Source organism: Coffea arabica, chromosome 1e (genome assembly GCF_036785885.1).
Source record: "Coffea arabica cultivar ET-39 chromosome 1e, Coffea Arabica ET-39 HiFi, whole genome shotgun sequence".
Classification (NCBI taxonomy): Eukaryota; Viridiplantae; Streptophyta; class Magnoliopsida; order Gentianales; family Rubiaceae; genus Coffea; species Coffea arabica.
In genome coordinates, this window is record NC_092311.1 from 47,936,799 (window position 1) to 47,963,415 (window position 26,617).

General features: G+C 34.3%; 2 protein-coding genes and 1 long non-coding RNA gene across 6 annotated transcripts; 2 read left to right on the top strand and 1 right to left on the bottom strand.

Annotated features, from left to right (window-relative positions):
• Positions 1-4,958: 4,958 nt before the first annotated feature.
• Positions 4,959-5,705, bottom strand: LOC113709032 (probable histone H2B.1). Its single transcript, XM_027231785.2, has one exon. The coding sequence runs from the start codon at positions 5,611-5,613 to the stop codon at positions 5,167-5,169; it is 447 nt and encodes a 148-aa protein (XP_027087586.1). The 5' UTR covers positions 5,614-5,705; the 3' UTR covers positions 4,959-5,166.
• An 11,591-nt stretch (positions 5,706-17,296) lies between these two features.
• On the top strand, positions 17,297-21,362 carry LOC113695602 (uncharacterized). 3 transcript variants are annotated; one of them, XR_011818471.1, is made up of 5 exons: positions 17,297-17,458; positions 17,566-17,613; positions 18,024-18,073; positions 18,312-18,355; positions 20,251-21,362. It is a non-coding gene; the product is annotated as an uncharacterized lncRNA (long non-coding RNA). The 3 variants fall into 3 exon arrangements; XR_011818472.1 differs by having other exon boundaries at positions 18,024-18,067; XR_011818470.1 differs by lacking the exon at positions 18,312-18,355 and having other exon boundaries at positions 17,299-17,458; positions 21,131-21,362.
• A 1,427-nt stretch (positions 21,363-22,789) lies between these two features.
• On the top strand, positions 22,790-26,496 carry LOC113709122 (ras-related protein RABE1c). 2 transcript variants are annotated; one of them, XM_027231883.2, is made up of 9 exons: positions 22,790-22,912; positions 23,045-23,217; positions 24,312-24,384; positions 24,495-24,595; positions 25,074-25,139; positions 25,559-25,656; positions 25,831-25,893; positions 25,970-26,062; positions 26,141-26,496. In XM_027231883.2, exons 2-9 carry the CDS (start codon positions 23,145-23,147, stop codon positions 26,222-26,224), a joined length of 651 nt encoding a protein of 216 aa, XP_027087684.1. In that variant the 5' UTR covers positions 22,790-22,912; positions 23,045-23,144; the 3' UTR covers positions 26,225-26,496. The 2 variants fall into 2 exon arrangements, with proteins under 2 accessions (XP_027087684.1, XP_027087688.1); XM_027231887.2 differs by having other exon boundaries at positions 22,803-22,912; positions 23,083-23,217.
• Positions 26,497-26,617: the final 121 nt, after the last annotated feature.

A 26,617-nucleotide genomic window follows, 5' to 3' on the forward strand; every position in this document is an offset into this window, starting at 1 on the left:
ACATACACTGGAAGAGGATTATTTATTCCAATGTTGTTGTGACTTCTCATGCATCATTCTGTAATTGAAAAACCACTGAGAAAAAAATCTCCCCTCAATTTCTCTTCAACAACTTTGACTTAGAAAGATAGCCTCCTTCAATTTGTATAGTTTGTCTCTGGAGAAGCTGTGTAGTTTGGGTTCCAATCTTTTTTGGTAATTGGTTTTGGTCTCAAGATCATTTGATAGTTGGTCACAAAATCTACATTGAGTGGCCGGTTCACAAGGTATAAAAGGATAGTCCTCGGATATATTACTGCACATTCAGAGAACAGCCCAAAACAAGGACCTGCATGCCCTGAATGTTGAAAGTAGGTTTGTGGTAAAAGAAATTTAGCAATAGCAATCTTGATTTGAATGAGAGATGATATACATGAGTTCTGCCTGTTTCAGACTTGGCCAAAAATTTGCCTTTGGCTGCACTTTGTTAAAATTATGGATCATTGGTCTTACTTCTTAAACATCTATGGCAGACACTTTTTGATGTCTGCAAGCACAAAAAGTTGATGAAAACAATCAGCAAATGAGAAAGGCACCGAATAAGGGGCATCAAAGGGAGTAATGCGTGATGCAGTTAAGTGAATGTGAATTATCATTTTCATTGCTATTAGGTGCTTCCAAAATCTTCGTACAACGTTCCACTGTTGTTCCTTTGGTCGATCTGCGGCTCTTTCTGCATGTTGTACAGCTTGTGCCTGCTCCCTTCCCCCAAAATTCTACGTGTTCATGCATTTCACGATTGCGGTGCTATAGATCAGCGATTTCTAGTTGTTCTGCGCCTAAGTAGCATACTGAATTTTAGCTTGTTAATATCATGGATGAAACTGGTAAGAATTTTTACTAGCCATTGCATTGATCAGGAGGCATGATCCATGATTATAATCGTTAATTAGGAATGATCCTTGGTGAACAACTTGGAGTTGGCGTGCTTGGGCTGAGACATGAAGCTGTGAATAGGTTAGAAGGCCCGATACACGATTTATGCTTGCGTAACTAGCATTCCATCTTTTTGGCTATTCCATTTTCCTGTTTCTTTCATCGTTTTAGCGACAGTCAAACGTGGTAAATTAGCAAATTCCCGCTTCTGAACACGAGGAGTCAAGTATCGAAATACCCACAGAGATTGGGCAAAATGTGGAAACAAAAATTTTTTAAAAAAAAAAACATTATCCATCTACTACTTCCTTTATGAACATTTTTCTTTTTGGGGTTTCAACTAAAAACTTCAAACTCTACAAGGAGGAAGGTAAAAGGGAAGGGTTTGAAAGTTGAGCCATGAATATTATGATTAATTGGATAATGTTCTCACCAATTAAGTTGGATTTTGGAAAAAAAAAAAAAAATTTGATAGTAATCCTAAAAGTATCATCAATTGTGCACTCCAACGTTCCGATTCAAGAAATTGTATTATATTTAAAGAACCTCTTGTGAAACAAATTGGTGTACGTATTATATATCTATTGTAGTACCATCTAAAGGAGGTCTGTTGATAACGGGGATGGAATGGGATTGCCTTAATGGAATTTTTTTTTTAATTGGGTTCTAGCTTTGGCCCTAACTTTGTAATTCATGGATTGCCCTTAATTGGGCGCTGACTTTGTGCTGGAAAGATTTTAATTGGTGTTACGCTCAAAGGGATTTAATTGGACAAGACATTTAATTTGAAGAATTAAATTAGGCTAAAAGAACATTGAGGAAGGAAATTGACATTATTGAAATAGTTCAAGAACTGAGATGGAAAAAGGGGGGAAAAAAGGCGCAACGGATCTTCTGTGTCACACCCTGTTTCACATCCTATCCCACTTCTTCTAATCTTATCAAGTGTCCCTTGATAAACCAAACTCTGAAACAACCCAACTCAGATTATGCTAAGTTAATTAATCGATTAACCGGGCAGAGAAACTTAATTTCTATAACCAAAACTGATTAAAATAAAAACTCTCTCACAAAATCACGATTTATCAAGGAAAAAAAACCCTAAAACGCTAACAAGCTTTGTCCTCTCGTCATCATCTCCACCATACCCTTTCATTATCTCCCAAAAATCACTCACAATTCACCCCTTCTCAAAAGCGTCTTCCTCCTTTCAACAATGTCCATTTGAAAGCCCGTTTCGGGTGAATTGTGACAAGAGCTTGTTTCGGAAAATTTGGTGCCCCGACCTGTTCATGGGTATCACTCATCCTTAAAAATTCATTAATTTCACTTATCTGTTTTTCTATAGGGAACAGCCAAAGGAAGGAGGAAGATACGCCAAAGGTAATGGACATTGATTTGGTGTCCTGGATAATTGAGGAAAAATATAATCTTTTGGAAGGGTGATACCACATGGTAATAGAATTATCACAGACTCAGTCGTCAAATTGCTTGCTAACTATGGCACTGAGAGTGTACTCTTTCTTCTGTTATGCATGACTTTGGGATTTGCATTTCATGCTTCCAGTACCATAAGTTTTTGGAGATCTAGGATTCCATTTTAGTTTTTTAGTTGACCAGGACATTTTGTCCTGTGATGCATGGATATTTAATAGCCCTGTTTGGCACTTGAGTTTTTTGCCAAGTTTGTTTATTACAAGTTTTTTAAAAACTTTAGCTACAGTAATCTCAAAAAATTTCTCAAAATTTTTAAACTAAACACTTCAAAATATTTAAAAATTTACACACTTCAAAAAAAAATTTAAAAACTTCTACAGTAAGTTACAGTAAAGTTTTAGACAAACATTCAAAAAACTCACTTGCCAAACGGGGATCGAGAAGATCTAGTACTACATCCCAAACTATCAAAACAACAGTACCAAAAATTAAAGTTCATAAAACATTTTATTAACAGCTAAACATGACCTAATAACTCCTAAATTCAAAACCATAACCCAATAATTATCGAAAATTGAAATTTAACGGAGAATGTGTCTCCTTTATAACTTTTCTCTAAATATAAACTCTCATCTTTCTCTCTAACTTTTCATTCCCTAGCAAGTAAAGAAAACATCTTTCTCCTGTAGGAGGGAGATCAAAGTATACTATCGGTGAGAGTTTTCTTCTCTTCTAGTGCTTCCTAACGAGAGTTTTCTCCTCTTCTAGAGATTTCTAGGAAGAGTTTTTGTAATTTTTATATTTCTTTTATTAGATCTATATATTTTCAAATTTAGTTGTCAAATTTGCAAGTCTTTAGATCTATCTCATCAAATCTCACTTTAACATTGGGTTTGAATCAATTTATTAGGGCTATAAGTATTTTATATTTCAGATCTGTAGTACTTAGTATTTGTTCTTCAGATATGCTTATATTTGTATATGATTATGGTAATTTCTGCCATTATATTTGTGTATGATTAATGTAATTTTTATCATTAATGCAAATTTAATGAATGACAGATGTTTTATAAAAAAAAATTTCAAAACCCTACCCCTAAAATCAAAAGACAAACTTTCCATTTCTAAAACTAAAAATTAAGATAAATACGGGCAAATGTATGATATAATCCTAGATATATGAATAGGAATTGCATTTCGTTTTCTTATACAATCCACCATTTTGCTTGATAGATTACTTGTTCACTAATTGTAAAACGTCCCAAGTTCCTCTCCTTTCTTTTGTTCAGGCCATTTTCCCAAATAGGTCTGCAGCTTCTACAGCTTGTATAGGGCTTGGTAACAATGACGGGTTCATGCAAAATGATTGAAAAATAAAAACTAGTTTTACGCTCAAAAACATTTTTTCTTTTGAGGGCTCCTAGTTGGGATCTACAATACCATTATTCAATGTCAAATTCAGTGTCAGTCTCACTCAAATTCAGTATCAGTCTCACTTATCACGTGGAATAATGGAAACTTGAGTTAAATCAAACCAATTCGACTTATTAAAAAAATTAAAGAACATGTGGCAATCTAAATAAATAGAACACTTGGACATAACTATAGAAATAGCATGCAATTGCCACTAAAAACTAGAATAGCATTATTTGAATAAATGAGAATGGTCTTTGCACATTTCAAACTTGATTCAAGTGTTATTCATATTATTTTATGCTTTTAATACCAAAATTAAGAATTTTTAATATTTTGAAAATGCGGGTTCATATGTCAGAACATTTTGAGAGAGCGGAGGCATTAAGTCACCCCCCAAAAAACGGATGAATAAAGAGGTGGAACATAATGGTTGACTAATGTCCCATCTTAGATGTCACTCGCTTGAAGTAATGACAGTCTCCACATTGATCCAATTGGCATATTAGAGTTAGGAAACTGATTCATTGAAAATAACATTCGGTAAGCTGTCAACAAGGGCTTGAGCACGCAATTTCTACATTGCAGATGCATACTCCATTCATTATCACAGCCCTGCCTAAATGGCTAAATCTCCATACTAGTTTCTCTGTTTCTCGTTTCTATTCATGCCATTTCCAGAAATAATTCTGCTTCCTCTCCTGCTCATTTCCTCGTTCAGGCATTAACGGATCATCCGTGGAGGTTCCTCCAGCATTCGAGTCCTTATAATCAGGATCCTTGCTTGCATGTTAGTGGAATGCGAAATTAATTCATTTAAGTTTCTAAACGAGGTGCCATTTTCTTCATTCAGATGCCCTGCACGCAATTTGAAACCTTAGGCTTATCTCACGTTAGGTAGTTAATGGAATGGCACCAGAAGATATGACTTGAATCAGTGAATAAGAACTCTGAACATTTCACTCTCGATCAATTAAAGTGTTTCATATTCTTTTATACATTTCGAATGCGCTGGCTTATGCTCTGAGTTCAAACTGAGAACATGAACCTGTTGCAAGCAGAGACATTCATTCACCCAACAAACCTTACACCCGCAGGACTACTCCCAACAAAGGTAAATTAATACTGAGTAAATGTATTCTAATTCTAAACAAAGAAAAAAAAAAGGGGGGGTGTGGGGAAAAATTCCAGGATTTCAGTGAAAATTTAACTATTATATATTCCATATGAGAACTAGATAGCAGGATCCAGAATACCCAGAATTACATCCCCGAATATCAGCATCCAAAAAGTTAAAATCTACAAAAAAAAAAGTCTATTTGCTGCTAACCAAAACCTAATAACCCCAAATTCCAAAGGAAACACTTCCTCCACTTTACCATCAACCCTTCAACCACAACTTCAAGAGCTAGTAAACTTGGTTACGGCCTTGGTCCCCTCAGAAACGGCGTGCTTAGCAAGCTCACCAGGGAGCACAAGTCTCACAGCAGTCTGAATCTCCCTGGAAGTGATGGTGGGCTTCTTGTTGTACCTAGCAAGCCTGGAAGCCTCCTGAGCCAGTTTCTCAAAAATATCGTTGATGAAACTGTTCATGATTCCCATGGCCTTGCTGGAAATTCCGATGTCCGGATGGACTTGTTTCAGCACCTTGAAGATGTAGATCTTGTAGGTCTCCACGCTCTTTTTCGCCTTCTTCTTCTTCTTATCGCCTGCTGCAGCGCCGGCTTCCTTGGGGAGCTTCTTCCCGGCCTTTGGCTTCTTCTCCGCAGGAGCTTTCTCGGCGACGGCGGACTTCTTCTCCTCTGCCGGCTTCTTCTCGGCGGGCTTCTTTTCTGCCTTGGGTGCCATTAGGATGTAGAGATTTGCAAAGAGAAAAAAGGCGGGATAGATTTTATTTGAGACGAGGATTCCAGTGAGAAATCTGAAATTTTTGGATAATGGCTCTAGGAGAAGAGGTGTTTATATGGGTTGTTTTGGTGGAAGCTGATTGGTTAATGGTGGAAGCACCTGGATCGATGAGCTGGCGATTTATTAGGTGTTGGATTTAAATGGTTGGTGGAAGTGAGATAATGGACGGTTGAGATATAAGTTTTGTGAAAAATAATGGGCTGTGGGAAATATGGCTTTGGCGCCTTTGGTTTTTGTGTTGTTTATTTGAGTTCTTAAACAATTGGCGATCATCTGGATTTGGAAGGTTTGTAAGGTTAACGAGGTAATTTTGGGAAACCGCCAGAATGAACATCTTTTGTTTTTGTGAAAATTCAAATTACTGGTGATCCAAGGATGGAAAAGTAAGTGGGTTGACTAGGAGTAATGGCAAGATTTTAATAAAAAAATGTAATTGCAAAAAATATGTGGCTTCACCAGTACGGATCCCACTCGAGTGAGGAATGAAGGGTCCATAAGCCTCACTTTCAATCTTTTGAAAATGGTACCATAATGAATTTTCGAAATATAGAACAAGGCCATTTATGAGAACGGGGAAAAAAATATGGTATGTCTTCACCTATTAAAAAAAAGATTAATCTTTATATACTGATAATATATATACTTTCACCATTATATACATAATTCGAATTTAAATTTGAAACTCAAAATTTGTACATGTGTCGTATATCTAACAGTGATAATGTATACACTGTCAGTATGTATAAGTTTTACTCTTTAAAAAAATAAAAATGTAAGAACCCTCACTTAAGAATATAAATTCTCCTAAATTACTTGCACTGCCCTAAGACTAAATAAATTGTAATCTTTCCTTGTATTGCATTGCATTGTCTTTCTATATGAATTGTAACATCTCCTTGAATTGGTATTATTTTATTTCATTATATGCACGAGGACCAAATATCCTTTTAATTGTGTTTGAGACCTTATGTGAAAGTTTAAGGGTGCTAATTAGACATTTGAAAAACTTTGAGGGTAGAAACATTATTTGGCAAAGTTTAAGGGAATGAATGACCAAGATTGAGCCAAATGTCAATGCCCCAACCACTCAACCCAATTGACCAAGAATAGTAGTAAAATTTAAACCTTTTGACTCCATTTTTCTCCTTAGCTTGGCCCACTCTCTTAAGCTCCAAAGAGAGAAGATAAAACTCCATTTTCTTGCTTGAAACTCTAGCTTAGACTTTGAGAAAAAACCAAAAGAGAAAGAACCTTAGTTAGTTGAGTAAATTATTTTCAAGGTTTGTTTGTGATTCAAACTTGGAACTCTGGCTTTGGTGGACTTTTGGTGGTTCAAACTTCATTTAAGAAAGGTGAATGATCCTTAAACCTTAGTTTTATTGTTTAATATCAAGTGTTTAAGGTATTGATGACAAATTAGAAGTTGAGTTAATGTTGTTTGTGGTTAAACTCCTTGAGCTAAGTAAGTGGAAGTAAGGTTGGATGTATGGCATGCCATGTATTTGATTCTTTGCCTAAACTTTGTTTGTAGTTTTTCTTGATGTATTAGCATGTTATGAACTCTCTTAAAGGTAGAAATAACTCTTAGAACGTTGTTTAAATTAAAAATAATGGAAGGATGGAGGTTGGTGTTGACTGTGAATTTCGAAACTGTTTTCTTTTTTTCTTGCTAGCCAACCATAGATTAGAGGTTTTTCCTTGATCTTTGTGACTTATTGAACTTTACTTAAGTTTAAGAAATTTGCCTAATATTGGTTTAACCTTATGTGTGAGTTAAGGTGAAATGGAGCAAGTAAATTGGTTGTTTGGCAAGGTAGCAAACTGTTTTGTTATTCCTTGTTGGCTGGACTACCTTGATTCATTTTAGTATCTTGTATATTGAATTTTCAGCTTAACTAGTGCTATATAACTTGACCCCTATATATTAATTTTAGGAGATTGAATTGGATGAATTTGAATCAAAATGAATAAGGTTAAGAAGGAGGATTAGGGTGATTTTTGTCAAAGTCCTAAGCTAATCAGAACAGGAAAATCAGTCAACTTCCCCGAACTTCTGGTATTGATAGGAGAGGAACTAGAGTTTGCATTTTATACCATTAGAAAACTCTTCGAGTCTAGTTTCCAACGCCACCAACGGCACGCGATTCCGACTTGTCTACAGTGAGATATGATCATTTTTTCGAAACTGTGCGTGTGCGATTGTTTTACCGCGAAGGCCCTTTTGAACTTGAATGAGATTTTTCTTTTGCTCAATTTTCTTGCACTTATCAAACTCATTTTCTTATGATCTTTTTCTACATTTTTTGTCTAACTTGCATAGTAAATTAAGTTGATTAACAATCCATTTGGTCACCTAATGAAACTTACATTTGGGTTGGTAAATAAATCTAAAATATTAATGACTTTTACTCGTTGCCTAGGATTGAAAAACGAAAGTGAGGGTAATCACGAGACTTGACGGACAAACTCTGAATTTCTTAACAGGTGAGCGTTCTACTGCCTCTTACCTGTCTATGTGAGATATCTGAATACTTGGTCTGTAATTGTTTGATCTAAACATTTTATTTGACAAACTCGAGGTGAACGTGTATTTTATCACACTTGACCTCCGTCGATTCTACTGAAACTCTGTATACTGATAATTTAAGATGTGATTTCTCTATATTTGACTATACATCATTTGGGAGATTTCCCATTGACCACTGTGACTGTTTAGGTACCCAATCTCGTAGGTGAATCGGTTGTATCAAGCCAACAAGGGTTTGGTCGAGAAGACCGATGAACCTTGGGAACTATTTACTGAAATTCAAAAATTTGTATACTCGAGTATTACCTAATTATATTGTTTGAAGTGTTCGGATCCGGTAAGGGAGTTAACTGGTGTACGAAATTTGGAGAAAGTGGTGTTCTACGGACATTATATTATTTAAATGCAAACGTTGACGGAGAGTCAACAGATTCTCGATACGATCAAGTTTAAGTGGATTTGGCTTTTATAAACTACCCGTATTCTTAAATTGAATTGTGATTAAATTGTTCCAGAATTACACGGTGTTTACTTGTTTATATTACGCCTCTAACTGGGTATGTGCCTACATGTTTATTTGGGATCTCACTGAATTTTAGTTCACCTCACTCCCTTTTGTTTTCTTTAACAGGTATGTGATGGGACTGCTATCAGGAACTTGCATAATTTTAAATCTTATCTTGAACTTGTACTTTGGGTTGTAATTCTTTTGTTTATAAGATTTTATCTTTGACTCTTGTAAGTTTGAAGTTGTAAGTTGGGCACTTATTATGTAAATTAAGTTTGACATTTAACTTTATATTATAAACTAGTTTTGTACACGTTCGTTGAACGGGAATTTTCAAAAAATAATAAACTATTTAGTAAATTTTATAAAAATATCGATATGAAATACAAACTTAATGTATATTTTATTACAACATTTCTTAAGTATATTACTATATGCGCATTGTAATATAAATTTGAACATCTAATTCAGTAAATAATAATTTAAAAATGGAAAAAATAACATTCGGCAATATCATAATATTTAAAAACTTGAAAATAAATAAAAAGTATAGTAAATAGTATCAAATAATATTATACTCTTCAGAAACTTGTTTTTGTTTTTTCTTCTATTTGAATATTCTCTTTGATTTGTCTGTGCAAATCAGCATTTATTGATTTTCCATTATCACTGCATGATAGCAAAGCAGGATAACTAAGTATAAAAAAATAAATGATTTATCGCATTTAAGGTTGCGTATAACAATACGTAAAGATTATAATTTTAAAAAATAAAATAGTATATTAAATCTACCTTCTCATGCAAATCTTTTTATGAGGATTCATTCCTTTGTGGCTTTTGTTGAACCCTCTGATGAATGATTCATATGAAGTGTATTGAAATGTTGTTAATTAGAATAATCTATTATACTAATTGGGATCTGGGAAGAAAATGTTTCAGGTTGGTATTGGTTGTCGGTTCCACCAATCTGATAATGATTTATCAAAATTAAAGGCAAAAATATTATGTGAGATATAATATGTGAAATATAAGAGAAATTTATTACTAATTCAAGATATATTACTAATCCTATGTGTTCATAAAAAAAATAGAAAAAAAAATTCAAGATATGTTACTAAACTTTTACAATTGAAGATCAACATACCTTTTTTAAAAAAATATGTATTAAAAGTAGATATACTTGATAATCAAGAGGAGTGAAAATCCAAAATCGATAATTTAATGTGCCAACCGTTTGCACTGAAAATACTTAACCATGAATTTGATGCTTGAAATCAATATATTAGAGACTATATGTAGTGTAGGCATAAGAAATAAGAATTGATAAGAATATAAAGAGATATTGAAAAGAACATTAAAAGTAAGTTTATCTTAATTTAAGTTGTTTAAGGTACGTAACTTTAGGTAGGAAATAAGAATCCTATAATATTAAGAATTCTTATATGAAATAAAAGTGAGTTCTCAAGATAGATTTTACCTATCTTGAAAGACCACCTCAACTATATCGAGTCTTTTAAGTGCATTGACTTCTATAGTGTGGGTCCACACACTAAATACTCCCCACCATTTGGGCAGAGATGTATTGTGAATCTTATAACCAACATGTTTTGATTAACAACGAACGGGTTTATAGGAATTTACAAACCCGTGCTCAAATTGGAATTTATATTTGACCGTACGCGTCAAATACATAGAGTTAATTGGATTCAATTAACTTTTTCTTTTCCATAAATTTCGTGCTATGTACTATGTCTTGATAACGCACTTAATAATAAAATTTATTAAGAATCCTATTTCCAACATCAGATATTGACTTCTATTATTAATTGTTCCTTTTGAAATTAGTTACTTTTCTACTTCTTGTAGTGATAACAATTCTCATTTACTTCGGTTCCTATGTAGTACACAAATTATTGGCATGAATTTGGATATATATCTAATAGAGATATTTATGTCTCTTTTATTTATATCGCATTACTTTCCAGTTTCTTTTTTGGGTAGGAAATAAGAATCATATAATATTAAGAAATCTTATAGGAAATAAGAATTGATATATATTTAAACAAAAAAGGAGCAAGCCACGTAGGAAATTACTTGTCGTCTCATTAAGCCACGTAGGAAAGAGAAAACATGAAGGGATAAGAATGAAAATACGACTTTATTATATATATATATATGATTTGGGAAGTTGATGTGACGATTATATTTCTATTATAGTTTGTAACCTTTACTTCGAAGATATTTAGTTAATTTTATTGGGTTGCTGGTTCATTAGTTGACTGAACCCCGACGAGAGTTGGGCAGACAGCTCGCTAATCCTCAGGGTTCGTCTTGAGATAATGTGGGATTGTCACAAAAAATATGTACGTCCTTCTATACTACAGCATATGAAATTATAGGTAATGTTTTAAAACTTTTACTAACCGTGTAGATGGTAGCATTTTATTGACATGGGTATAAAATGCTTATAATTAAAAGGGTTTGTTTATTTGGTGCTGTCAGGGCACCAAATAAGAAGTGGATTTAATATTATACTTAAAAAAAAAATTGAGTTGGTGAAAAGCTTTTCTTATTCTTATTACTCGCTTACTCTCCACTAGCACCGGGTTTTATATGATTGGTGAATCTTTTGTTGTCGATATATTCGTGTTACCAAAAGGACTAACCGCAATTGCGATTCGGGTTTTGAATTGCTTCCGTTTGGCAGGTAAGATTGCCTTTTTCCGAGCTATCAAGTTTTTGTGCGATTTGGATTCGTCTAATGTGATTGATTGGTGCATTTGGCAATACATATAAACTGGTTTGGAAAATTTACGAACAAAACATGGACTGCTATTACATAAAGCTGCAAGTTGATCAAATTATTCGACTCAAATTCATGAGTAACTTGGTTAATGATTAGATTTGAATTCGATATTTACTGAGTTTGAGTCGAATTCGAACTACTTAATAATACGTACAAGTCGATTTTGATCACTATATTCCTTAGCTCGTAAGCTCGGCGAGCTTAATTGAATTTTTAGTATACTTGTAAAAGTGTATACTTCTAAAAGTATACAAGTTGACCATGTAGTATACTGGATCGTGGTTGAAGTTGCCTTGTGGCCAGTCGCTATCTTTAACTGATCATTGCAGTCTATTGGCCTTGAACTCGTGTAAATTGGATCATTATGAGTGCACTGGACAATTTGATTAATGAAAAGTTGCTGCCTTTGTTACTTGACTGCTACCTTTACTTGGTATATGAAAGACACTCTGTGCCAATTTAGCTTATAACGAGTGAATCTGAACATCATGTATTGTTTCCGAAAAAGAGAGAAGAAAAAAATAATTATAATAATGTGCCGTGTCACTAGACCTCCGCTTACCACGGGGATGATCAAAATTGAAGCCGAAATGGAGAATAAGAGAAAACAAAGGGAAAATTACACTTTATCCTCATGTAGTTTGGTATTTTTTTATATGATCCCCTGTGATTTCAAAAGTTAAACATAACTTTTTCATGATTTGGATTAAAGTGTCAAAATGACGGAATTTGCAATTCATATTGGAATCAACTAAAATAACAAAAATACCCCTATATAAAGTTGAAAATTAATTATGAACCACAAGAGGATTATGTATACATATATTAAAAATCATAAAGGAGTTATATGATAAAATATAAAGTCATATGCATATTATGTTTATATATTTTGGTTATTTCAACTATTTTAGTTTTTAAGCAAAGGTAATTTCGACATTTTTATAGGTTCTATTACGAATAATCATTGTCGTCATTTTGATATTTTAATTCAAATTATAAAGAAATTATATATAACTTTTAAAACTATAGAGGGATTATGTAAAAATTAGCTATGCCACAAAGGGGTAAAGTGTAATTTGCCCGAAAACAAATACCAATGCCTGAAATTCTAGACTTAAATTACACAAATTAAATCAACATTTCCCCCTCGTTATTTCCAGTCATTTTTTTATATATTGTTAATGATTTACCAAGCGACGTTATTTTGACATGTCAAAATCACGAGTCCTCTATTTTTGTCAATTTCTTGCAGATCTCGGTCTCCTACGCGAACGCATCAACTCGCATTAAAAAGAATAAGCTATGTTTTGCCTGCGCCTAGTGTAGCTGTACTGTTTCGATCCTAAGAATAAAAGTTTAAACAACGGAAAGCCAAATAAAATGAAACTAAAATTAAAAATAAAAAAAACATACATACACACGCTCTGCCAGATGCACAATTATGGGAGCAATATTTATGACCGACTCAATCGGGCAACTACTGCCTAAAAATTATGTTGAAATTGAATACGTAATATAATTATAAATACACAACCAAGGCAAGTCAATCAACAGTACTTAAGAGAAAAGAAAAACAAATATCAACTGCCCCTTGAATTTTCTGTGTCCAAAATGCATCTAAATTTGAGAGACATCAGAGATATAGGAATAGAAAATATCATAATTCTAACAAAGATATTTGTTTACTACTGAAGCTTGAGCTACATCTGTAATAGATGCATTGCCAAAGGATCCGTGGTTGCCCAAAAAACCTAGTAAGGTTGGAGCGAGCATCACAACTTCCGTGTTCACTTGCGCCATATAACCGGATCATGCTCGACCCTTCTCCTCCTCCCGCTTGCCATACGACTTCAGCGACCACCAGGTGCTGAATCGTCCCAGACGGAGCCCATCATGTTAGTGAAACTGAAACTGAAGCTGAAACCTCCACTGGCCCAGCAGCAGCCAGTGGAGGAGGAACTGGAACTGGAACTGGGGGAGGAGATCCTCTGGCATCTAGCCAGAGAGATGACTTGTTAAGGGGGTTCATTAACTTTAAAGGAATGGTTGCTATTAAAATTTGGTGGGGAAGGATCTTCCAAGCATATCCTTTCAAGCATTAACTTGGCTTGCTACTGTGCTATATTTTATTGGTCCCTTTTGGTATTTTTATGCCGTGTCATTATTATTGAAAGTGAAAATCTCATCAAAGCAAATGGGCATTGGAGTCCGTCTATTCGGCCATGCTACGTAGGTGTAGGTCATCATATGTCTTCCTTTTGCAATTTGAGTTTCTTGGAGCTCCGTTTTCTTATGGTGGCTTTTCGTGACCACTAATATTTTATTTCTCCTTTCCTTTTTTTCCTGTATCGTGATTTAACGTATTCCATTAGCCATTACCTTACTGTACCAGAAAACCTTGGAGTTAGCTGGTCTCCATATCGAGTCCCACTCCCACAATAATGGCTCGGTTTTACTGACCCCGTCAAGCTGAGCAGTGGAGGATTTTCAGGTGAAAGCACGTTGCCCTGATGGCCTTCCAAAACTGCAAGAATGGTAGACAATTAATGATCACCTTAATCATATTTCCTGCCTAGGCAAAAGATAGATGCTATTATTATCCAATCTGTGGGACCGACTTTTTCCTTTGATCCGCGGATGTTTTGTCAGATCATATTTTGGCCATCAAATTATTTTTCGTCAGTAATTGACCACTAAACAATTTAATAAGTAAACTCGTTTCCATTTAGTCGATAATTGCTCTTAATCTGTAAAATTAGCAATTAATCTGTGAAATAGGGTCACGTAGTTGTTGGACAAAATTACCCCGCACTTTGTCACGTGTACAGCTAATTTCACAAATTAAGAACAATTATTGATTAAATGGTCACGAATTTACTGATTAAGTTGTTTAGTGGCTAATTACTGACGAAAAATAATTTAATGTCCAAAACATGATCTGACCAATAGTTTAGTAGCCGCTGAGGTTTTTTGCTCGGCTGAAATTACATTACAGTCTTAAATCTTAATCTGGAGGGAAGTAGTTAACCTGAAGACAAACCCACCCTCAAAACACTCCGCCCGACCCCAAAAAAAAAAAAAACTACTTGAGCTGCATTTACTATAATGATGCAGCTCTCTTTTACTCCGTCGTATGTTTCAGTACGCGACCAATACGCACAACACAGTCTTAATAGTACAATAAATACCAAACTAACAGAACAAGCCATGATGGATTTTCTTTTAGCTTTCGGTACAATGACATGTCTACAGGAAACTCCACCTTACAGGCAAAGCCCTTGTACTTTTTATGTATGCTGAAGCATGACAAGTATTTATGTTTCGGTTCCAGCATTTAAAACCCGATTGACTTAATGACTGATTATTAATTGTGCATGGTCCTAATTGAGGAAATTTTAATGCATTTCTTTTAAACTAGTTTGCCAAAGGAAGAATTTAAAAGTCAACTTCGTAGATTGTATGTTGTGTACGTAGTAGCTTTCTGCTTGTCTTTCTTGAGGCGTCCTTTCTTCGATTATGACAATTACGCTATTAGCATTAAGCACAATGAACTCTACATTGACGCCCATGCACACCAAGAATAACTTCAAGAGAAAAAATAGCGTCAATGATTAATGCATAATGACTTGTTCCATGTGTCCAGTCATGGTTATGAATATTGGAAAATTGGTTTTCCTCAACCTCATTATCAAGGTGCTGGTCACATGTCTCTTTGGAATTTGGATGGCTAGTTTTGTACGGAAATTTTTTGAAATATTTGGTTACCACATTTCTCAATTATTTTTTAATCCCATATTATTACAATATGAACTCCCAAAAACTCTACTCTAAAGATAATAGGGATTTGACAATATTGATAGATTCTATTGCTATCATTGCGGTGGTGTCTTCTCGCAAATGCCCCTTGAAACGACTCTTTTTCCACCTAAAAAGTGACAGTCTTTCTCCCTAAACAGAATTGGATTAGAAATGAGGCGCAGATATTCAATATGAAAGTTTAGGAAACAAGTTAAAAGTATTAAAAAGTTGAGGGGAGTAAAATTTGTACTATTAAGTCATCCTCTCTTGGGATGCGTTGGTTTGATTGCTTTGTAGTACTTACTCCGTCTCACTTTGATAAGTTTGATTTTTTTTTCACCATTTAGAAAAAATAGTTAATTTTGTTGAAAAAATAAATCTAATTTATTATCTTTCTAAATATATACTTACATTAAATGCAGTGTGGCTAATTAGCTTTGTATTAAACTAGTGCTAAAGGCACACCCATGTATGTGCAATTTAAGAATAAATTAATTTTTGTGAAATTTTTTTAATGAATTGATAGTTATCTTGGTAGTTATGTCAATTGGTAGCTACCTTGGTAATTAAACCTTTTTTAATAATAAAAATGTTTGGATATTTAAACCTATTGGTAGTTGTAACAAAAATTATTATGTTGGTTATATATAATTAGATAGTTAGGATAAAATTTAGTTTTGGTGAGAATAAAAAGGAAAGTATAAAAAATGACAAAAGATGTTTAATGGATAATAGAGATAAAGGTTAGAAATAAGAGTAAATTTAGAAACACACAAAGTTAAAACCATGTTAGCTACCTACAAAGGCTTTATGATTGTATAGATAAGTTAGGTTAAACTCAATAATAATCTACATTAAATAAGGATATTTTTAAAAAATTACAAATTAATTATATTTTTTAATTAGAAAGTGAATTATAATTTAAAACAAATGAAAAATGATAACAAGTCTATTAAAATGAGACGAAAGGAGTACTAGTAATAATGTACTATACAAACACTTAATTTTAGACTGAAATACTAGTAGTAATAGGCCTATTTGGCACTCGAGTTTTTTTTTTAATCATGCATTTAATAAAACAATCTTTTTTTATAAATTTGTTTACAGTAACCCTTTAAAAATATTTCAAAATTTTTAATATACACATTCTAAAATATCAAAAAACACACAAGTTTTTTTTTTCTTTCCTTTATTTTCTTTCTCTTCTCCCATCTTAACCCACCACCGTCGGCTAACACTCCATCAATGGCAGTGCCGGTGACGCCGGTTCCTTTACTAGCAGTCCAGCGCCTCTCTTTCCCTTTTCTCCCCTTCTTGCTCTCTCCTCTTCCTCTCCCTTTTCTTCCTATCCTCTCTCCCCACTTATGTCCATTCCTTCTCCTCTCCCGCTCTCTCCTTTCCCCTTGACTCTATTTCTCTCCCATTCTACCTCTGATTGCGCATCCTCAACCAGAGGGGAAAGGGGGTCAGAGACAGAGAGAGGGGAAGAGAATGGGGATTGGGAGAAGGAAGAGAAAATGAGGAGGAGAAGGAAAGAAGGCACGAAGCAGGAAAAAGAAAGGAAAAAAGAGGAGTGGGATGGTGGCATTGGTTGGCATGGCTGACGGTGATCGGGGTGGAAAAAAAAGGAGGAAGGAAGGAAGAAGAAAGGAAAAAAGAAAAAGAAAAAGGAAACGAAAAGGAAAAGGAAAGAAAATTTTTTTTTTCAGACCTTCAAATACTCGATTTTTTTTTTCTACAAATTATAAAATTTTATACAAACACTCAAACATCCAAGGCTCGCAATCCACGCGTGATTAACAACCAATCATTAACATATATAGTAAATGTGTGAATGCCAATCCCTTCAATTGAACCCAATTGCTGACGTGGCACGCTGTGATTGGTCGATTGATGGTAGTCCTCCGTTGATTGAGCTGATGAATTGAATTGAGGACAAAATCGAGATTTCACCTCATCATTCAATAGATAGGGTTTCTGAAGCTGCTGTCGAGAGTCTCTTTTGCGCCTCCCTATCTAATCCTCCTCCTCGATTTCTTTCTTTTTTTCTTCTCTCTCATTTTCACTTCTTTTCTTTCCTTGATTCGCTGTTGTCCAGATCTTACTCTTCGTGGCTCTCCGGCTCCATTACTCTCCATTGATCAAGGTGATAACAATGAATGGGCCTCCCTATCTAATCCTTCTTCTTGGTTTCTTTCTCCTTTTCTTCTCTCATTTTTACTTCTTTTCTTTCCTTGATTCGCTGTTGTCCAGATCTGCCTCTCCGTGGCTCTCCAGCTCCATTACTCTCCGTTGATCAAGGTGTAACAATGAATGGGAAGCAAACATTTATTTTATTTTAGGCTACTTAGTCATAATTTTTTCTTCATATTACTTAGCCATATTAAAAATCTTTTTTCCCCTTTTCGTTTTTTCCGCGCATGATTCCTCGAACCCATCTGCTGTAATATTCGTCCCAAAGATATCTTCTTTACACCCCCAATTTTAATATGGATGGTCTGTATCAAAATTAGGGATGCCCAGATATTAGAAATTCGCTAGCTTTTGCTCCAGTCTTGGGATTCAAATCTTGCATTCTTTTTTTCACAACTTTCTACTGTTCGATGTTTCCTGTTTCGTTTCATGGAGTTATCTTTTTAATTCAAGAGAGAAAAAATTATGATTACTTTAGGTTACTCAATCATTGTTTTTCTTTTTTTTTTTTTGGGCAGATTGGAAGGCAACAGTTGTTCGTCTCATATTTTATGAGAAAAAGGTAGAGGTGAGCTTTTTTTCCTACAGATTAATTCGTGATCATTTGTTTCTATCTTGGAGAGTCGGCTATTTTCTCCTTCCATCTTTAAGATCTGACAAATACATTTTTTATTATTGATTTTTTTCCTATACACTATTATCTTTATTGTTGTGTGATTATTCTCTTCTTGTGTGAACATCTATATGGTTATTCTACTAGCTGTTTTTTTCTCACTTGTTATTGATATGTGCCTTTTTCTTTTTAGAAAATTTTTAGTGCTTCTTCTCTCCCGCATTCTCGTTCCTCATGGTGAGTTTTCTAATTTTTGCATCCGTGCTTACTTTTATTTTTTTTCCTGAGCTCTATTTTAAGTTTTTTATTATTGTTATAAGTGTTGTTGCTGTTTATATTTGGAGGATTTGTTTTGTCCACTTTTTTAATTTGCAATTATGGTTTCTAAATTTTTTTCTCTATATATAAGTAGCAAAAAGTAGTTCCTACCTTTATATTTGATTTCAGGTTTTCATCTTCAAGGTCAAAGAACTCAGTAAACGTGGCAAAAAAGGTTATTACCTTTTTGTCTGATTTCATGTTTTTATCTTCAAGGTTAAAAGAACTCATGCAAATATAATGGATTTTAATGTCTTAATATCTGTTTTCCTTGCTGAAAAGTTTTTTATGATTTTTTCAAAATTTCCCCTCGACTTATTTCCTAATCATTCACTTCAAGTAGCACAACATACTGGATCTTATATTTGCAAAATACCAAAACAAACAGGTAGCGTTTGTATAAATCTCCATTTTTGAATTTGTGAAATAGAAGAAAAGAAAACGTGGTCTTCTTATTTCTTGTACTTGCTGTGTGTTTTGAAGTTCAATTGAAACTCATGTGCTTGGAAAACTTTAGAAATTAACATTTTCATTTTATTTTAAATATTGTTGGGGTTGTCAAATTGAATTAATTGAAGAATCTTTAAATATGACACATATGCTCTTATTTTCCAAATGCTTAAAAAATGCACTTTTTGATTGAGTTTTTACTAAATAGGGACAAAAGTAGGATTTCACCTTGAAAAAATGCATATGCAATTAGAATGTATGAACAAAATTAGTTTAGTGGTTCATATATGCCTCAGCAAAAGTGTAATGAAAAAAGAGTTTGATCTCAAATGAAGGGTCCGGACTTTCTCACCCACTGGTAATTAGTTAAGCAATGGAGGTATGCAAGTGACCAGCAAATTTAGTACTCAATGAATCGGTTATTACTTTATTTTTGGAGTTAAGATTTTTTGTTACAATCTGTTTCCATCCAAGAGGTTTGCTAATGTGTTGCTTGCTTAACTAGACTTCATCCTCTATATAACATTTTCTTGCCTTGAATCATAAAAGAAATGATAGCCGTATTTTGTTTGGAAAGTGCTCTGCTTTCAATGCTCTATGCTTTTAATTCATGACCCTAAATTGCCTCTTACCACTTCTAAAAATTTTAACATGAAAATCTCATTTATAATTGCATCCATGGCAAGCTTTCGGCTGCCATGTTATCAATTCTTATTCCGTTGATCCCTATGTCATTGGTTTGATAGACTACTATTATTTTAAACATACCCTTTGACATCACCATACTTTTTAATAACTTGGACTAGCATGGAAATAATTACTAGGTAATTCAGTTTTGGGTGTTTTAAATCTGTATTTGCTAAACATGATGTTCCCTGTAACATTTTAGTATGATTAAGTTTGGAAAGTCTGATTTTTATAGCCAGTTTGTTGTACTTTGTGAAATTGGATTCAACTGAGAAAGAAGCCTAAACAGGTTAACGGACAACAATTAAATTTCGAATTGCCAATTGAAAGATTCAATGAGTGAATGTTAAACAGATTTTCAATCTACCTTTAAGTTTTTCTACGAGAAAGAACTTAATGGAAGGAAATGTTACTTTTGAAGTAGATTTGCTAAACTCTCTTGTAAATTACAGTAGGATGCATAATCCATGCCAAATATGGCATCTAGATGTTCCAGTAGAAGAAGACCCCTCTACTTTGAGAGAAAATGGTATAGACTTCTTTGCAGGATCTTAGAATACAATTATTATTTCTTCCACTTTTGTTTTTAGGCTGAGGCATATATGCCATATTTGCCGCATCTTCTTTCCAGGTATCTTTTGTTTTGTAGCTACTGCATTTCAATTGTGTTGTTGCAGTTTGCAAGAATTATTATGGTGCTCTTGATTCTCATTGGGCAAGATCCAAGTAATGAACTTTGCCACGAATCCTTGAAAATTACTTCTTATGTATGATTTGTTTATAGCCTTTCCAATTACCAATAACTTCAATTCTTTGGCACTGCTTGGATTAAAAACAAAATTAGGTTAGCTTGAGATATGAAACATTTCAGATTTCGTCATTGTTAGATAAATTTTATAGGCAAACATGATTGGTCTTTTTTTTTTGTGTTATTTATGAGCAATAATTTGATTTGGACAGCAAATCAGAAAGTGTAAGCGCCCATATTTGAAACTATTCATTTTTGTTTCGTGTTAGGTAATGGATGATATTTTTGCACTATATTTAACCCACAAATGCAGTCTAATATAGGTTGTCCTGCTAGGTTCAGCTCTTGATTCACACATCCAATACGATTTTATCAATATGGACTGTGCTTATTTATTTATTTTTTCCTTCTTCCTTTTGGGTTTTGGTTGCCATAATTATCGACACTATGTATCTTTTGTTGTTTTTGTTGGAATCCTCTATTCGTAGGCTAGAAACATGCACAAAACTAAACTTCTTCGAAATGCTACAGCCTTAAGAAATCCAGGATTGGCAGGAGCAAAAGAACTCAGTAGAGACTCCTCTGGTTGTTGGATGGAAGGCTATAGTAGAAACAGTGCAAACTTGGGAATTGCTATCAATATTTTGGCTGAACTATGGGGTTTTAGAGACGGAATTATGCTTGCTTTGGAGTTAAATTTTCAATTCCTAGATATTGAAGTTGACTGCCTTGACATCATATCTCTAATGAAATCAAATACTCTCAGTAATCATAATAATCATTGTTTGCAATATAATTGTTGATTGCAGAGTCCTATTGCGGTTGCAACAGGAAGTGAATAGATGTGTAGATGGGCTAGCTAGATTGGGAGGCAAGATGGAATGGCATTTTGTAATTTTGGTTTCCTATCCTCATGAACTACCTTTTGCTTTAGATGAAGATTTGAGGGGAAATTTTTTTCCTCGTAATACTTGTTTGGCTTGTACTTGGTGTTTTATTTAATCTATTTGTACCCAAAAAACAGGAAAATGTTCCAGAGCATTTTTTTCCTTCTCCTATGTGACTTGACCAAAACTAACCGTTATAGGAGACATCCGGTCTTTAAAATTTCGATGGATGAGTATAGTCCAGAAAGTACTACCAAGTACCAACCAATCGAGACTACTAACTCGTTCCCCCCACCACCAAGTGTAGCTGCTACAGTACTTTATTTGGATTGATACAATATACTATTGCACGAGTTACTTCTCCATGAATGTTGAGTTTGACAAACATATATAAAGCCAATCTCGGCTATTTATACTTATTATGTGATTTTTTGGATTATTGTTTCTTTCATTGAATTGTAATACATAAGTGGATACAGTTGAACAAATTTGAAAATTTACTTGGCATAATTGAAAACTCTTGCTAAATTTGAAAACTCTTGCATTCCCCAATTGAAAACTCTTGTATGCGAATTAATCTCTAACTATTTTACCCAATTTTTTTTGTCAATCTTTCTTGAAACAATTTATTAAACAAAAGGAACACCTTTACCAAGATTGTTAAGAAACTTTGTAGGCGGAGTTGGCTTTATTTGTTTTGCTTGATATTAGATCTCATCATGATTGCGATATGGCTTTTCCGGCTATTGGAGTAAGTATTTTGATTCTAAATTATTTCTTAACAAAAAGTTGAATCGGATTATAGTCAATGGATGCCAGTATTTTGCTTGCGATTCTAAAAAAATTGTATATATATAATATATATATGTATATGAAGAGGACCCAGTTAATTTTTTCTTTCAATTTTGATTGATTAAGAGCCTAGATATTGGAGCCTTGAAAGCGTATGGAGTTCTTAGCTCAATATCTTTGTTTTTGTCTTCCTTTCTAATACTTTTAGTAAGTTGTTCATTATGCACCCCAACAATTAGTGGCTATAAAAATTCCATTTTCTCTTGGTTTTTTGATGATTTCTTTTAATGTTTTAACACTTGTGCGTGATGATCTAGCTCAATCAAATTAAAGTTTATGAACAACATTATTAGCTTCTCCTTGATTACGTGTATCTATTTTTTTTAATTCTATTTTCATTCTATGCAGAAGCAAGGAGCATCTTAGTGATCTTAGTTGTCTAATCATGATATTGTCTTGCATTTTCTTAACAAATATTCATATTCACTACTAAATAAGACTACAAAAACAGAACGGCAAAGCTTTTGGTGCATATTTGTGTAACTTTTCATACTTAATATAAGAATTTGAATCACTGGGCATTTTTGGGCAACCGTGAAAATTACACCGCGCATCGCGCTGTGTTATCCTCCTAGTATTGCAATAAAATCGTTTCATTGTACGAAATGCCTCGGAGGCCAAACCCGACCCGAAATTAACACAAACGCACAAATCCTTTGTCGTTTTAGCAAGCCTTCATTCACCAGTCCCACAGTGCCACGTCGTCCCAATTCCCCACTTAATATAGACCCCATCCACACAAAATATAATTTCTTCTCTTCTTTTGCGGTCATCACTCTAACTCAGAGCATTTCTTACTGTAAAAAGCCACCATCGGACTGACGAAGATCTCAACCTGTGGACTCCTTTTTGGTAATTTCACTTTCTTTTTCTGGCTTAAACGGCTGATCAGATTCCGTTATTTGATTTCCTCGTCTTGTTGGGTATTTTTTTTTTCTGGATTTAATAGTTTTTTTCCTTTTCTTTTGGTTTTTCTATTTTTAGAGGGTTGTTTCTGTATAAATACCTTATATCCTTACAAGGTTTTGGGCGTGGTGTCTCTGTGGGGGTATTGAACTGTATTTATTAATTGATTAATACATCAATGGCGGCACCACCGGCGAGGGCTCGAGCGGACTACGATTACCTCATAAAACTTCTACTCATCGGCGATAGTGGTTAGTACAATTTCAAAATTTTCATGGATCGAGCCTTTATTAGCATTTTTAAATTGATATTTAATTCGTGTTACAATTTCTGTCAATCAGAGCAGTTAATGTATGTGGATCTATAGCTTCATTCAAGGGGGGGGGGGATATGGATTATTGGTTATAACTCCGTGCCTAAAAATGCTACCAGTGGCATTATATTCATTTGTCTACAAATCCATTGTGGTTTAATGAATTGATTCTGTAGACTCTTCGAATAGCTAACGTCGATCATTAGCTTACAAAAGGATAAACTACACGTTTGTGCTTGTGAAACTCCGATCTTGTCAGGACTGGTTTTGAAAGTTGAGATTTGTATTTGTTGTTCGTGTTTAGTGCTTTCAGTTCATCAAATTGAACTGGTAATATATGCTTACAATGGATTGGGGCATCGTGTACGTTTTACTTGGCATGATGGTGGAATCAATAGCATCCAGGTAGGTCGTAATGGTGGTGTTGATGGTTTAGTAGCCGGAGCATGTATGCATCATAATCATAGTGGCAGCATTAACATCTGCTTCTGGGTTTGTGAAGTCATAGAAACTCTAGAAATGCAGGTAGTTTGCCTGTCCGTGTACCATATCAACTAATGAGAAGGATTATAGTTAGGCAAGATGTACTGAGGTACTCCCTCTTTTTTGGTTTCATTGGGAAATATAGTTGATTTAGGTTGCCAAAAAGAAGAATCTGCTGTTCATGTAATGATATCTATTTTTTTTAATACTCGAGTATCCTGTCTAACATGGTTTTACTCTTAATGCTGGCATACTCAGTGTGGTATTTGTGCAAATGAAATTACGATTTTTGTTGTGATTTTACTTTGAGTAGCTGGAATTCTTTAGGGACTTCAATTTTGCAGAAAAAAGTTGAATTGGAATATAAGTCTACATTTGCGTGTGAAGTTGGATTTGTTCCTCAGACTCTCATCAAGTAAACGTGATTGAGCATGCAATCTGCAAATTTTTATTAAGTTTTGTGTGAGTCTGGTGAATACGTACAATAAACTCATATGACAGAAGGTGAACACTTAGTGCCCTTATGGAGTTTTAGTTACTCATGTGCAGGTGTGGGTAAGAGTTGCCTTCTTTTGCGTTTTTCAGATGGTTCCTTCACGACTAGTTTTATCACAACCATAGGGTGAGTTTTTAATTTTTCCTTCTTTCTTTTCTTTTTCAATTCCTGTTTAGACAAGGGTAGTTAAGTGGGTTGAATTTTCGGAAAATGAGGGGTTATATTTTCTTCTTCAGAATTGATTTCAAGATAAGAACCATTGAGCTTGATGGCAAGCGGATCAAACTCCAAATCTGGGATACTGCTGGTCAGGAGCGGTTCAGAACGATCACCACTGGTATGTTGTTGCTTCTGCTTTAAATATGTTGTGCTTTTTTCATTGTGCTTAAATTTTCTGCTTTCTTCATATCAAATGGATCTTGCTCCTCTTTTATTCATTCATGAATTTGGACGCTAAAAAGTGTTCAGGAACTGTGAACTGGTCTATTTACACCTGTTATTCGAGACTGCTATTCCCGTTGATGACAAAACATTGAATTGGATTGTTGCTTTTCTTCCCCTATTAACCATTAATTGTGTCTTTACTCATCTGTTTGTGTAGCAGTGAAAACAGTATACTCTCCTTTCACTTCATTTTTAATATTTATGATTTTTCATCATTGTCATATGGAGTTGCCTGGAAGGTTTTATTTCTTCATGAAGTCCCATGTGCTATTGTTCATGTATTTGTTTCGTCGCTTAGTCTAGGTATCATTGGCACTTTTTCATATTTTATTTTAATGCCTGTGATGTATTGACTTTTTAACCTTCTCCAGCTTATTATCGTGGAGCTATGGGAATATTGTTGGTCTATGATGTTACAGATGAATCATCCTTCAATAGTAAGGTTTCTTTTGCAGCATCTTTTATGATATGAGTTTTACTTATGTTTTCCTGCGGTAGTTACATCTAATTGGTCTATTTCTAACTTCAAAACTTTTTTGACAAAGCTCGTGATGAACAAAGATTATGATGCTTAAGTTTTGTGCTCGTTGTTTATCACCCTCAAGTTATTGTGATCAACGAAATATAATTTGCTTAGCTATTTTATCTTTGTTTTCACTTATATCCTTTTGAACTTTTACTTGGATTTCATTTCTTCTTACGTGAGGCATTCTTATTGCCATCTTGGGACCCCTGGATGTTTTGAGCTTTGCTGAATCTGATGTGCCTCTAGATACTATAATACTTGATTTAACGAATTTTGTTGGTACACAGATTTGTTGAGGATAGAACCTGAATTTTATGACCATTTTCTCAGATATTAGGAACTGGATTCGTAACATTGAACAGCATGCATCTGACAATGTCAACAAGATTCTGGTAGGGAACAAGGCTGACATGGATGAAAGCAAAAGGGTAAGCTGTCTTATTAATTAGACAAACTGGCATATGAAATAATTTTGTTTAGAGAGAGACAAGATAGCTGGATTTGTAGATTATGTTATACAATGTTTAGGAATCCTTTCAAATCCCATTTGGTTATCATTATGTCACAATATGTTGTCTAAAGCAATTGTGGACTATTTGTAGGCTGTCCCTACCTCAAAGGGTCAAGCACTTGCTGATGAGTACGGTATCAAATTTTTTGAGACTGTAAGTTGCTTTTGAATGTATTATGTGACATAGCTCCTTCTGTTGCTTCTCTTAATATGACTATACTACACTGCAGAGTGCAAAAACAAATCTTAATGTGGAAGAAGTTTTCTTTTCAATAGCAAGGGACATTAAGCAAAGGCTTGCAGACACGGACTCTAAAGCGGAGGTAAGTCAACCTGGTATTGTTGAACTGGCTCTGATAGATGATACAAAGTATGCGATCTAAGTTTGCTTGCCTTTGCAGGCTTCAACAATCAAAATTAATCAACCGGATCAGGCTGCTGGCGCTGGTCAACTTGCTCAAAAATCTGCTTGCTGCGGTTCTTGAACTGGAAGAATACTAATGAGCACTTAGATCAGGTGCTCAATGGCAGGAGAGAACAAAAACAAAAACTAATTGTGACGAAACATTGTCGGTGGATGTAATTTAATTAATTGTCATTCTTTAAAAGGACTTATTTTAGTTTGTGTAAGATAGGCTCTTACTGATCGAGAAACTTGCACTTATTGTGGCCAGACGCTAATGGTTTCATCAGTAATCCCTTCTGAATTTGTCCTTTCAGTGTTGTTTATTCTTTAATTGTGAAATAGATTTGTGCAGATGTGGATTGCATATTCCTTCATAGTTAATGCAGTGAGCTTCAGAAATTAGCAGTAAAAAGATGGCTGGCCGTTACCCTTTTTGCACTAGTGAATGTGTTGGACAAGGCATAAGTTTGAT

Bases quoted from the DNA above. Each gene is read 5' to 3' on its own strand.
- LOC113709032 (XM_027231785.2), bottom strand. From the start codon at position 5,613: ATGGCACCCAAGGCAGAAAAGAAGCCCGCCGAGAAGAAGCCGGCAGAG.
- LOC113709122 (XM_027231883.2), top strand. From the start codon at position 23,145: ATGGCGGCACCACCGGCGAGGGCTCGAGCGGACTACGATTACCTCATA. The intron at 25,894-25,969 runs GTAAGTTGCTTT...ACTACACTGCAG, and splicing joins GTATCAAATTTTTTGAGACT to AGTGCAAAAACAAATCTTAA. The intron at 26,063-26,140 runs GTAAGTCAACCT...TTGCCTTTGCAG, and splicing joins ACACGGACTCTAAAGCGGAG to GCTTCAACAATCAAAATTAA.